The sequence below is a fragment of the Melopsittacus undulatus genome, chromosome 11 (assembly GCF_012275295.1).
Source record: "Melopsittacus undulatus isolate bMelUnd1 chromosome 11, bMelUnd1.mat.Z, whole genome shotgun sequence".
Lineage (NCBI taxonomy): Eukaryota > Metazoa > Chordata > Aves > Psittaciformes > Psittaculidae > Melopsittacus > Melopsittacus undulatus.
In genome coordinates, this window is record NC_047537.1 from 6,054,957 (window position 1) to 6,067,753 (window position 12,797).

General features: G+C 55.5%; 2 protein-coding genes across 3 annotated transcripts; one reads left to right on the top strand and one right to left on the bottom strand.

The window, feature by feature from the left end:
- Window positions 1–2,139: 2,139 nt before the first annotated feature.
- TRUB2 (TruB pseudouridine synthase family member 2) lies at window positions 2,140–6,134 on the bottom strand. Its single transcript, XM_034067497.1, has 8 exons — window positions 5,986–6,134; window positions 5,786–5,908; window positions 5,635–5,709; window positions 5,112–5,173; window positions 4,724–4,805; window positions 4,096–4,168; window positions 3,516–3,652; window positions 2,140–3,039 (listed from the first exon to the last, which is right to left on the bottom strand). Exons 1-8 carry the CDS (start codon window positions 6,077–6,079, stop codon window positions 2,750–2,752), a joined length of 936 nt encoding a protein of 311 aa, XP_033923388.1. The 5' UTR covers window positions 6,080–6,134; the 3' UTR covers window positions 2,140–2,749.
- Window positions 6,092–11,724, top strand: COQ4 (coenzyme Q4). Of its 2 annotated transcripts, XM_034067499.1 has the most exons (7): window positions 6,092–6,219; window positions 6,298–6,477; window positions 6,907–7,003; window positions 8,179–8,281; window positions 8,980–9,109; window positions 10,026–10,119; window positions 10,635–10,797. In XM_034067499.1, the coding sequence occupies exons 1-7, from the start codon at window positions 6,153–6,155 to the stop codon at window positions 10,795–10,797; spliced, it is 834 nt and encodes a 277-aa protein (XP_033923390.1). In that variant the 5' UTR covers window positions 6,092–6,152. The 2 variants fall into 2 exon arrangements, with proteins under 2 accessions (XP_033923390.1, XP_033923389.1); XM_034067498.1 differs by having other exon boundaries at window positions 6,153–6,477; window positions 10,635–11,724.
- Window positions 11,725–12,797: the final 1,073 nt, after the last annotated feature.

Genomic DNA, 12,797 nt, shown 5'->3' on the forward strand with positions numbered 1-12,797 from the left:
CACTACCCAGCAATGGGTAGGTGCAGAATTAGTCTCTTCTAAATGCAGACTCACTGTGGAAATGAGAGGTGCCCTAAACACAGAATGTACCTGGAGAGCAGGAGTGTTTCAATGTCAGGTTTAGGATTGACGGTGACTGCACAGCCTAAATTTGGCTGCGTTGGGCAGTTCCAGGTGGTGGAGCACCCTGCTGACTGCAGAGCTGGTGTCCCTTTTTCACTCAAGCTTGATGCCCATTTCTACTTTCAAAGACTTTCTAACCAGTAAGTGTCCCCCCTGCTCTCTTGCTGCAGTCTCTGCTCCTTATTTCCACATTTAAATCAAACGAATCTGTCATCAATTCTGTGCTTGGAAACCAGGAAACAGTCACAAGGCTGCTGCTGAGAACAGATAATTGTCTCTGTGCTCTTGGTTCTGGACCAGGCACAGAAGCATCACTGACAAGTATCTTGTTTTGCCACAAAAGCTGTGGGGAGGGGTCTGAAGCAGAGGATGGACAAAGCCTGTGTCTCCTGGGATGTATTCCAGCAAATCCAGCTGTGCTTCTCTGGAGGGTTTTTACTGTGTCTATGTAAGAACACTCTCACGGGTACAGGTATCTCCTTCCCACCATAACCCCTCCCTTGCTAAGCGTTTTAGGAGTAGTTTTAAGGGGAGGAATAATGTCACAAGGCAGCCAGGACTGGGAAATGCTCTCTTTGTTCTCAAAATGCCCACTGCTGTTCTGGCTGGTATCTTGTGTGTGGAAGAACCAGTTTAGCCTGGAGTGTTCCAACCCAAATATTGGTCTGGCAATGGCACACCCAACTGGGAGTGTGGTTTATTTGCAGTGGGATGTGTGTACACAAATTCCTTCTGTTAGTGTTAGGTGTAAGCCATGGGGGATGAAGTATTCTCCATTACCAAAGTGGCTGAAGGGTATGTAAAGACTGAGAAGTCCATGTTTTCTTCCCCTCCTTGTAGGAGCACAAGGATTTGGGGCTGTTCAGCCTGGAGAAGGCTGTGTGGGGACCTCATAGCAACCTTTCAGTATCTGAAGGGGGACTATAGGAATACTGGGGAGGGATTCTTCATTAGGGTCTGTAGTGACAGGACAAGGGGTTCAGACTTAAACAGGGGAAGTTTAGACTGGTTGTAAGGAAGAAATTCTTTACTGTGAGGGTGGTGAGGCACTGGAATGGGTTGCCCAGGGAGGTTGTGAATGCTCCATCCCTGGCAGTGTTCAAGGCCAGGTTGGACAGAGCCTTGGGTGATATGGTTTAGTGTGAGGTGTCCCTGCCCATGGCAGGGGGTTGGAACTGGATGATCTTACGGTCCTTTCCAAGCCGAACTATTCTATGATTCTATGATTCAGACTTGCAGCTGTAGCTGTGTAAGTGCCTGGCTCCAGAGTGCACACTTCTGCAGGGATGGGTTTAAGCTTCACTTAGCACAAGGCAGTTGCCCATGGAAGGTGCCCTGATCCCAGCTCATCCATAGATGATGAATGGTTACAGAACCAGTGAGCTAAGAGCAAGCTGCCCTTGGGGAGTCCTATGGTTCTGTGCCACGTGGTGGCACCTACGCTCCACAACTGCTCTGTGCAGAGCAAGGAAACCTGGAGCTGAAAGATTCAGGGTCTAAGTTAATGACTCCTGGGGTGCTCCAGGACAGGACTGTGCACACAGGTTCTTCATCATGACTCCCTTTATTGCTCCTCCCAAAGTTACCTCTTGTACCTTAGTGGCTCTCATCTGGAGGATGGAATAATGCTGGGCTTTGTCCTAATGCAGGAGAAGGAACAGAACAAATCATCTTCTGTTTTTATAAATACATCTCCGCACTCGCTAATTGTCATCTGGAAGAATATTGAGTGTATTGAGTGCAGTCTGAATTGTAACTTCAGTTTTAACTTGAATTTAGAAAGTATTTCTGCTAAGTCAGAGCCAGCTGTAATGAGCTAAGAGAACAAGTGGTATTACAGAGCTTGCAGAGCTCCACTGAAGGGCAGTACATGCTGTCTGCATGGAGCTGCTGTGGAGCAGGGTACCAGAGACCTCTGAACACCCTTGGTTCTCTGGGGAGGGGGGAAAAGCATCCTCTTTTTTAATGAGTCAGTGTGCTCATGGATGAGTAGAGCCAAGAACCAGCCTCTTCCCCTTTATCCTCCCATTTTGGGCACTTTCAGTTTTATTTCTTGTGTATCTCACACATCCATCCCTATCACAAGGCATTTTCCCATCACTCACGCCTACTCTGGATATAACCATTTCCTTGCATTGCTTTGTGTAAGCTGCATTTCCTCCAGCACATCCCTCTTCAATGAACTCTTCAATGTCTGAAAGCAGGGCTTATAGAAAGAGAATGCTTTAGGATAACAGAGGGAAAACAAAGTGGGTAAGTTCTGCTGCTCGCTGCAAGGAACAAACAAATCTGTGCAATCAAGTGACTGCAGCTCTCCAAGGCGCTATTTCCTGCTGCTAAACAATTTGGGGATGGGGTTTGATATCCATTAGCAACCTCATGTTCCCGAAGTCACCAGGAATCTTGGCACAGCTCACTCCTGTTAATGAACTGTTTGCAAGGCTGTAAGAAAACAACACAGCCTGTCACTGGAAAACTGCCTCCCTGCTTCAAGTCAGCTCAAGGAAAAGGGTGGAAGTGAACTGCAATTAACCTCCTTCCTACTGCTGTCCATCACCCTGTCAGCGTGCAGCTGAGTTACTGTGCTCCAGAGATTGCTTGTGGATGTTCCCTGCATCACACGCACTCAGCTGTCTGCAGCGCCGGCCGTCCCCACGTCCAGCTGAGGAAGGTCACTGCCATCCTCATGGCCCAACGTTCTCTCTATCTCTGCTTGCACCTTGAACTGACAGCTCCAAATCGCATTGCATATATTCTGCAGGTTCCACTGGCTCCTCAGCAGAGCATCATCCAGCGTGAAGACACCATCGCGTGTCCTGCGCACTTGTGTGCACACCGCAGACGACTTCAGCTCCAGGCCAATCTCATGAACCATCTTCCGGAGGTACTGCTGGGTCTCGTGCAAGCAGTGGATTTCTAGAGGGACAGAGGTTCCTTCAGAAGCAGGAAAAGTGTTGGCAAACTCAGACCTTGTCTGTTAATGCAGACATCAATCACAGTCATGCTGAAGAACTGGTTTGGTAGAAGAGGCTGGTTAAGATACAGCACAGGGGGACTGTGATTTTCTGGAATACTTCAGGGTGTCCTAACCCCCACCAAAGTGAACGTTTTAGAAACAAAGCCATAGATACAGGAGTCATGTAGAAATTGAGGCATTTCAAAGGGGTAAGAAAAGGTACCTTTTTAATAAGCCAATTTGTGAGTAGGAGACTGGCTGCAGCAAAGCAAACCCTGCTTTAAAAACCAAACCAAACCAATCCAGCACTAATGCACTGCACTGAACCATTGGGATAAGGAAGAATTTTGTTTCAGGAATAAGAAGCTCAAATTTTACTGATTTATTTGCTATAACACATACCCAGGCTTCCCCATTATATATATTCAGTACCTACCTAGCTGGAATTCTGGAGGTGCAAACTGGAGGCATCGGACTGCTGTGATTATGGGAGGGCTTTTCCCCATGGGGCGAATCAAGCCTTTGACAGCCAGCTCGTAGGCCTCTTGTGTTTTCATATCAATGTTAGAATACCTGCAACAAGACACAAAGGGAGCAGCACTGACACTGAGCACTTCTATTTGATGGGACTCGAAAACATCCCCAGCCCAATAAAGCAGAGCTGCAGATTTTATTCTTACATCTGTGTGTTGAGGTTTTGCACACATCCTAATGGTGCCTGTACTGAAACAGTGTAGCACAGCTGGAGAGGGAGGTACTGGGTCAAGTCTACAAGACATTTGTGTACCCACTGATGCGGCTAATGGGTCCTAAAATAGCTGGACATTCAGGATACAATAGGGACACTTAACTGTGACCTCTCACCACAGTACAGAGCACTCTGTACTCTCTGTTCCTGTCTAGCACTCCAACCTTTAAAGGCTTTGATTATGGCAAACAAGATCATCTCATTTGTTTTAAGGACCAGCAAATGGCAGTTGGATGAGGTCAGCTGCATTTCCCCACTGGATACATACATCAGCAGGGCCTTATGATTTGCTCCTTGAATGACAGCTAGAATCCGTTCCAGCTTCTCCCTTGTGATATGATCTGCAAATAGAAAGGTAGAAAGGAATCTCAATTATACCTCCAGAAACTGGGAAGAGCCAGGGGATGGAATGTGCCATCAGGGTATGGCTGCTCCTTCTGCAGGCATCAAACCAAGCTGATGTGGCTTTAGCAGAGTCACTTCTGGCTGCACCATGGGGATGCACAGAGCAGCAGTGCTTGACCACAGAGGCAGGAATCATTTTCTTTAACAGATTTCAAGACCTTGGCTCCAGTTTTTCTTATCAGGTGTTGAAGAGTTTCACTCGACAGCTTCTAACCCCTATCTCTGAGTGTGATTTATGGAGAGATCCAGGTCCCACGCACTCCAGCAGCAACCACTGTGCTCAGGACTCATCCTGGCCTTTGTGTTGTGGCTGTATTTACAAACAGGTGGACTAACACCTCACCCTGCACGTGGGCTGCATGTGAATGTAATGCCCAGAAAGCAGGTAAGCCTTCAGCACTGTAATTTCCTGGTTAAATACCCTGCAGGCAGCACGCTGTTTGGTGCTCGGATTTTGGTCGTTTTAAAACCACATCAGTTCAGTTCCTTACCAAACGTTGTCTTCTCCACCAGCTTCCCTGTGTCCGAGAAGTCATCAGTGGCTTTGCCGAACAGCCCACCAACAGTGTAAGCCTTGAAGGAAGGCAAAGAGTGCAAGTGATCACAGAAATACCCCAAGTTAGTGAGCAGCAATACTGTGCCATGCTGCTGTGAGGGGGTGCAGGCTACAGCAGCGTCACACACACAGACTGCAGCATCCTCTGCTCGTGTGCAGATGCTCACGTGAAGGATGAAGTTCTGGACCCTGAAAAGCTCTCAAAAGCATTGATGGGTTTGAGTCTCAAAGCAGAAGGTCCAAAGGCCCAGCTGGGCCCTGGGGCAGGAATCAAGTGTGTGACTGCACTTGGGTATCTGAGGCTGCTAAGAGCCAACACTTACCCTGCTCAGGTGGCAGTTGTACAGGTCAGTGAGCAGCTTGTTCCCTTCGCCTATGCCAAGAACTGAAACACAGAAGATGGGAACCCATTGTTCAGCCACATGGGAAGTTACTGATGAGCATTCCCACAGCGCTGTTAGGGTCACACTCTTCTGCCCACCCTGGTCAGGGCCACATCTCAGAAGTCCCATCTCAGCCGCGCAACCAGCCCCCAGTTACCGCCTGGCATTAAAGCTACAAGGCTGTGACCAGGGCTCTTCCCTTGCCCCAGAACCTTCCCCCTTCAGCACGAACACCCAGTGACACCGTTTCAGGTGGGGTTAAGCGGCAGGAGCTTGGTGCCCCCCCAGCAGAACCCCATGCACAGGGGGAAGGGGTCGCTCCCATCTCCTGCCATTGCTGGGGTCTTGGGGGATCTTCCATGTTTGAGCATAGCGCCTTGGGGCCGGGGGTACCGCAGAGCCGCGGCCGCCTCCTCCCCACACGCACACCCATCACCTCGCAATGCTCGAGGACGGGACCCACCGAACACTCCCGACGCCTTCACGTCCAACCGGTGCCCGGCTCCCATCTTCAGCCTCCTGAACCGCGGGCCTCGCACTGCAACGGACACGGCGTCAGAGGCGGGCACCGCCGGGCTCCCCCCGCACCCCCCCGGGGCCGAGGCCCCGCTTACCGAGGGGGTGCTGGGCCAGCACCGGCACCATGGTGGGCACCAGCTCGGTGGTGCCGTCGCGGCCCGGGGCCGGCAGGAACCGGACGCGCTGCGGCAGGGGGCGGCCGGGGCCCGCGTTCAGCTCTGCAAGGGAAGGACTCGGTCAGGGGCAGCCGGTAACCGGTAACGGAGGGGGGGGGGGTCCCTCCGCCGGTGCCCACCGCTCAGCAGCCGCGTCTCCAGCGCGGCCCGGACGCGGGTCCACGCCACCCCCGCCGGTTTGTACACGGCGAACAGCCCCGCGGGAACCGCCATTGCGCTGCCCGCCCCGCCCCGTCCGGGCAGCACCGACGGGAGCTTCCGGGCGGGGGTGGTGCCGGTGCCGGTGATGGTGCTGCTGCTGCTGCGGGCGGCGGTGCGGACCCCGCTGCTGCGGGCGGGTTCCGGTGCCCCAGGCAAGTGCCCCCCCCCCCCCCCTCCGGTCCTGTGCCCCGGGGGTGTCCGGGCCGGGTCCTCACTCCCGCTCCCTGCAGGCAGCGCCGGTGTGAGCCGCAGTGAGCCGCGGGCACGGCACGGACACGGGCAGCAGCAGCAGCAGCAGCAGGAGAGGTGCTACCGGCTGTACCCCGGGCACATCCCCACCAGCCCGCTGCAGAAGGCGCTGCTGGCCGCCGGCTCGGCCGCCATGGCTCTGTATGACCCCTACAGGCACGGTGAGCACAGCCGGGGAGCTCCTTCCTCCCAGCGCCCTTGGTAACGTCCAGCGAATGCTGCCCCGGGTACCTGCGTGCTCTGTGCTCCTGCTGCTGTTGGGTGAGGCATTCACTAATGCAGCAAGCACAGAGAGGGGCTGAGGGACCCCGAACACCCCCCAGTGATCTCCTGACTCCCTACGGTGCCACCCAGCCCCGTCTCATTCCTTCTCGGTCCCCCCACGCCTGCTCCTGCATCCTTCCATGCAGGTGGCACCATGGCAGAACCCCCCCCCGAGGCTGAAGATCCACAGTTTGTGGGTCCCTGCTTGGCCGCAGCCTGCTCCTGGCCCCATTCCCCATTCATTGCCCCATTCCTTCACCTGGCAGCCGGGGGCAAGGGGCTGTTGTGAAACCAGCTCTTGGGTCACTGTCTGCTCTCTCTTTCAGACATGGTGGCAGTGCTGGGGGAGACCACAGGCTGCCTGGCCCTGCCCAACCTGCGCGACAAGATGAGACATCACCCCGAAGGTTACCGCATCCTCCAGTGCGTCCCTTGCATCCCTCCTGGCCCTGTGGGTTGTGGTGGGGAGGGAGACACGAGGCCCAGCACGTTCCTTGGGGCCTGTGAAGGGCGAGCACAGGAGCTGGGCAGCTCTGAGCCTCCAGTTGTTTTACTCCATCACAAGAGCCCTGTGGCAATGTGAGGCTGAGAGCAGCAGCAGCAGCCGCTGGGCCCAGCCCTGTTCCACACTGTCTGTTCTGCTTCACTGCTGGAACTGACAGGTGCCAGCACAGGAGATGCAGCAGCAGGCGCAGGGGAGGATTCAATGGATGCTGAAGCACTGATAAACCCACCACATCCATGGGTTTCTCTCCTGTGCCTGCTGCTGCATCTCTGCTTCCAATACTTCATCTCCACTGGGCTGCCTCCTCCTCAGACACCTCCCTGCTTTCTTCCCTGGTGCCTGCAGCATCTCCCCAGGATACGAGGCCACTTCTTCCTTGTTAAGACTTGATCACTTCTGTTTCCATGTGCAGGGACCTGTTGAGTGCAGCAGGGCTGAGGGCCAGGAGCGACTTCATGAGCCTCTTATTAACCAAAACCCTACTGCTGTTTGCTCACCTCTCCCTGCTCCTCATTACGTATCAAGCCTGTTGCTTGTGTAGCTTTTGGGATGTCCCATTGGGATGCAGGGGCTGGGGAAAAGCTGCCTTTTGCCCTGTGTTTGTGCAGAGCAGCCTGATCCTGGCTCCGGTCACTGACCCAGCAAAGCACCTGGAGCACCAGGATGGGGCTGGGACCCAGAGAGAGGGGACAGCAAAGGCACCAAGGGCTGGGGAGAGAAATCCCCCCTGCCCCTTGCCCTGTGTTGCTCCTTTGAAGCCCTGGCTGCTTTGCAGGGACACCGAAGGGCTCTGCTCCCTGCTGGCTGCTCTGGGGGCTGTGTCTGGCCAGCAGGGAGGTTTCAGTGCAGAGGGCTCCGGTGTTTCCCAACCGGAGTTGTTGCAGGGGTGCAAGGTGGAAGCTCTTTTATTGCCCAGGCTTCGGACAGAGCCTTTAAGCAGTTTGTGTGCCAGCCTCAGCAGCAGGGTAAGGACAGTGCTGTCCCTGCAGTGAGGATCCATGTGAGGAAGGGCAGACGCAGGCAACAGGGTTTCCAGGGGCTCCTGTTCTCCAGGCCCAGGATGTGAGGTCATTGAGCTGTGGTTTGTTTCCAGGGAGCGTCCCCGCATCCGACTCTCCACGCTGGACGTGTCCCGGCTGCGGGGGCTGCCGGATGGGTCCCTGGGCCGGGAATACATCCGCTTCTTGGAGGACAATGTGAGTGTGGGGATCGGAGGGTGCCGAGGGCTGCACTGGGTCCCTGGGAGCACAGATTCACTTTAGAGGGAGGTGGGAGCAATGGAGGAACCTGTGGGGAGCCCTCCAGGAGTGAGGGACTGGGAGACGGGATGGATGCTGGTGTCGGATGATGCTGCATTTGTCACCAAGGAGCAGTCCTTGGGTTTTGTCGACGTAAATGATGCTTCCTCCCTTTAATGGAGACTGGGAGTTGTGCTGATGGAGGGAGCCACTGATGATGATGATGATGATGATGGTGGTGATGATAATGGTGATAACAAGAGAGATAAAACCCAGCAAGTGATGCAAATGAAAACCAATTGCTCACCACCAACCGATGCCCACAGCCTGCTCAGTACCCAGTTTATGTTCCAACCATGACAGTGTATGGTGTGGAATATCCCTTGAATCAGCTGGGATCAACTGTCCCAGCTGTGTCCTTTGTGCCTCCTCAGCCTCCTCACTGTCAGGGCAGCGAGAGAAGCTGAAAAGTCCTTGACTTAGTATAAACACTGCACAGCAACAACTAACCCATCAGGGGGTTAGCAGGGTTCTTGTGATCCTAAACCCGAACCACAGCACTGCACCTGCTGCTGGAAAATTAACTCAACCTCAGCCCAAACCAAGCCAGACTTGAGGTTTGGAAGGGGCTGGATTGGACCTCTTTGGATTTGCAGAAGGTGTCTCCAGACACCCGGATGCCAGCCAAGTTTGTGGATGATGAAGAACTGGCGTACGTGATACAGCGGTACCGAGAGGTCCATGACATGATGCACACCCTCCTGGGCATGCCGACCAACATGCTGGGTGAGCAGCAAGGGGCTCAGAGCGCTGCAGGGCTGGACCCCACGGTGGTGCAGGGAGGAGTGGGGCAGGCTGGGCTGGTCGGGCTCCTCAGTCTCAGCCCCATGTGGTGCGTGAGGAGGTTTGGCCCCACAGCGCGGTGCCCCACTGTTTCTGTGCTGACTGACAGGCCATGGGATACGCTCAGCCCAAGCCCGAGGTGCTGTTGGTGGGTGTTTGCTGCCTGGCAGGGCGGCTGACACAGGGCGGGGGGACCCCGTTTCGCAAGCTGTGGTTGAAGGCAGAAGCTGGGGTTCGGGGTTGTTCCTGCTCTGCACAGCACCGTGTCCTTTGCCCTCGTTTTGCTCTGACTCAGGGGCAAGTTGCAAGCCAAGCCTTGCTGGTGCCTGTGGGAGCTGGCACGTCAGGGCTCCCACGCAGGCTGTGCCTGAGCCCTGGCAGTGTTTGGAAAGATCTGTCCTGTGCAAGGGACAGGGAGAGTCATGTGTGGGATCAGGATGCAGCTACTGCATTGCTAAAGATCTGTAGGGAGCCCAGAGGTGTTTCCCAAGCTCATGGGACATGGATGAGGCCCTCAGTGCCATGGGTTAATGGTGGCCTTGGCAGTGCTGGGGTAAAGGTTGAACTCGATGATCTTAAAGGTCTTTTCCATCCTGGTTGATTCTGTGGTTCTATGGCTGCAGGATGCTGCTCCCCTCCCTCTTTGGTGGGTGATGCACAGCAGTGCTCATCCTGGCACAGGATGAAGCCATGGGCAGGCTTGGGAAGCATTCCCAAGTCCTGCCATGGAGACAGAGGGTATGGGTGTGTGGCCACCCTCGGGAAGGGGCAGGTGGTGCAGCCTGGGCCGCAGGACCCCATGGCCCTGGCTGGCCCTTGCCCCTGGTGCCCTGCTCACAGCCTCTCTGCTCCCTCCCAGGCGAGGTGGTGGTGAAGTGGTTCGAAGCCATCCAGACGGGGCTGCCCATGTGTGTCCTGGGAGCAGCGTTCGGCCCCATCCACCTCAGCGCACGGTAGGCACTGACCGGTGGGGATGCTGCCAGCCTGGGTGATGCTTCCCGGTGTCCTTTGGGGATGCAAAGGGGACACTGCTGAGGCTGCAGGGGGGAGTCCGTCAGGGATTCTCTTGTTCCCATGGCCCAGTGACAGCAGGAGCACGGCGCTGGCAGAGCCTGGTGCTTCATCTGCTTCCAGCACTGCCTCTCTTGTGCTGGGAGGGGCAATGCCCAGGCCTGGCTGCCCTTGGCTGGGCAGGTATTCAGGGCCCCCAGGACCCTCACCACCCTGATGGCCATTCCCTGCCTGGTGGCCCAGCAGAGTTTGGGGATTGCAGAACCTGAGTTCTGGTCTTGGGTTTGCTGCTGACTGTAACCTTCCTGGCACAATGTCCTGTCCAGTGCCTTAAGTTAAGCAGGATGGGACCTGGGACACATGGGTTTGGCTTCTGTCCACACTGAGGAATTGGAGGAGGGAATCCACACCAGAACATGGAAATCAGCGCTGTCACCTCCTGTTTCGTTTGCTCCAGGAAGCTGCAGGTCCTGGCCACCGAGCTGGTTCCCTGGGCGATCCGGAGCGGGCGCAACGCCAGCTGCATCCTGAACGTGTACTACGAGCAGCGCTGGGAGCAGCCTGTGGAATCCCTGCGGGAGGAGATCGGCATCTTCCCTCCGCCGGCTGTGCGAGTGTGAGAGCTCAAGTACGGGGAGGGGACCGGGGATCCCTGCGGGCAGACAGCACAGTCCCTGCGGGCTCCATCTCCTGCCCAGCAGCACAGCGTGGCTCAGATTCCAGCCACATGGACCCAAGGGCTGAGGTTCCCTTGCCAAGAGGCCAAGTGACAAAACTTGCCTCTGTTTTTTGCTGCTGGTGACTCAGTGGAGGGATGCATGGCAAGGCTGCGTTGGTTCCCATGGCAGCAGTGCTCAGGTACCAACGTTGGCATGGGGATGGAACAGAGCTGGTTTGCAGCACACTGCAGCAATGCCTTGTCCTTCTGCAGCCCCAGGGCTCTGTAGGTACATCTCTTCTTCCACTTCCCCTGGGAAGATACAGGCTTAAAGTCTTGGGGCTGCCCTGGGCTGGAGCTAAAGCAGTGATTTACAGAGCAGCCCAGGGGCAGGTTTGATGTGTGCAATAGGGACATCCCATCTTTTGCTGGTGCCTAACTGGTATCCTGATGTGCCTCATGCCTTGGAGATCAGGCAGTGTAATTGCATGCCCACAGGAACAGGCAGGGAAATACGTTTGGATATTATCCCTGCTGGATTGGCTGTTCAAGAGCTGATCCTGATCTGCCATGTCCCCCTATAGTCATCCTCCCCCTCCATCAGAAATGCTGAAATCCACGTGCTTGTGCTGGGTTTTCAGTAGGAATCGTCCCTTCCTTGGCCAACAAAATGATGTGCTTGGGAATAAGGAGCTGAATCCTGAGAGTGCAGAAACGGCGGCTGCTTGTGCAGTCAGGGAGCTGAGTGCTGTCTGGGTTCATTAAACACGGCTGCAGCAGCAGAGCGCAGAGCTGTGGGATGCGAGGGCACGGAGCCACACAGCCGAGGGCTCTGTACGTGTGGGTTTGCTGTCGAAACTCCATCTTGCTTAATAAAAGCCAGTGTGGAGCTTGTGGTTCCGTACTCGTCTCCTTCCACCCCATCTCCCTTTCTCAGGGGAGATGTGATGTGCAACCTCACCCCTTTCTGGCTCCAGCAGAGTCTGCTGTTTGTCTGCGGTGGTGGGTGATGGCTTGGGTGCATGGCTGCACCAATGGGGATGGGACACAGGATGGGCTGTGGGGAAGCATCTTTCCAGCTGGGGCAGGAGCAGGGGCTGACTGCAGCCAGGGGTTTGCTCCCTCCCAGGAGGATGAGAAGGGGCAAAACTCCTGGGTTTAAGTGCAGGCACTGGGATACAGGGGCTTGCTTCCTTCCTGTACCCCCAATTCCCTCTTTTCACCTCCTTCCATCCCTGTCCCGTCCCCCTCCCCCCAGATTTGTGTTTGCCTCCAAAACCAGGTTCATACCTTTATTGGCCTCTGGAGTTGTTTCAAGCAGATCATAAAGGATCTCATATAAACACATCCTTCAGCTGCTGGTGAAGCACAGCGTGGTGCTTGTCCTATTGCACTGGTGGAGGTGAAACAACTGGTTAGCCCTAAACCAACCCGGAAACGTGCTGTTCTGCAGCAGATGCACGTCAGAGCTTTGGGGTGATCAAACCGAAGGGCAGCAAAGCTTCGCTGCTTCCAGAAGCCAGGAGCAGCAAAGGCAGCCCAGGAAACGATGCCTGAGAGAGGGTTTTGCTGCACTCGGGGTTCATGCAGCCCTCGCGCAGCCGCGGGTGCTGGTGACGGGTGCCAGCGTCAGCAATGGCACAGCATGTAAATGGGACTGCGTCTGCTCAGCCCCAGCGCTTCACGGCTCCCGTTTGCCGCAGCCGTCGCTTGTCGAGCCTGCCGAAGGAAGGCAGAGGGGGAGGACGGGGTTTGGGAGGCTGGACACAAGCCATGTGAAAGCGCCGCTCTGGGGAGGGATGCGTTCGCTGTGGACACGCAGCAGCTCCATCACCGCCGCCAGCAGTGGTGGGTGCCGGCGCTGCGGGACCCGTTTTGGGGATAACAATAATAACGGGAGAGGCGGCGGTGACGCTGCTCAACACACGGACCCCCCCGCATCGATGCGCAGCACCTATGGAT

Excerpts from the sequence above, each read along its gene's own strand:
- TRUB2 (XM_034067497.1), bottom strand. The coding sequence starts at position 6,079 with ATGGCGGTTCCCGCGGGGCTGTTCGCCGTGTACAAACCGGCGGGGGTG. Across the intron at positions 4,169-4,723 it reads GGTGGAGAAGACAACGTTTG|ATCATATCACAAGGGAGAAG; the intron begins GTAAGGAACTGA and ends TTCTATTTGCAG. Across the intron at positions 3,653-4,095 it reads AATCATAAGGCCCTGCTGAT|GTATTCTAACATTGATATGA; the intron begins GTATGTATCCAG and ends GTCTTGTTGCAG.
- COQ4 (XM_034067498.1), top strand. The coding sequence starts at position 6,153 with ATGGTGCTGCTGCTGCTGCGGGCGGCGGTGCGGACCCCGCTGCTGCGG. Across the intron at positions 6,478-6,906 it reads GTATGACCCCTACAGGCACG|ACATGGTGGCAGTGCTGGGG; the intron begins GTGAGCACAGCC and ends TCTCTCTTTCAG. Across the intron at positions 10,120-10,634 it reads CCCATCCACCTCAGCGCACG|GAAGCTGCAGGTCCTGGCCA; the intron begins GTAGGCACTGAC and ends CGTTTGCTCCAG.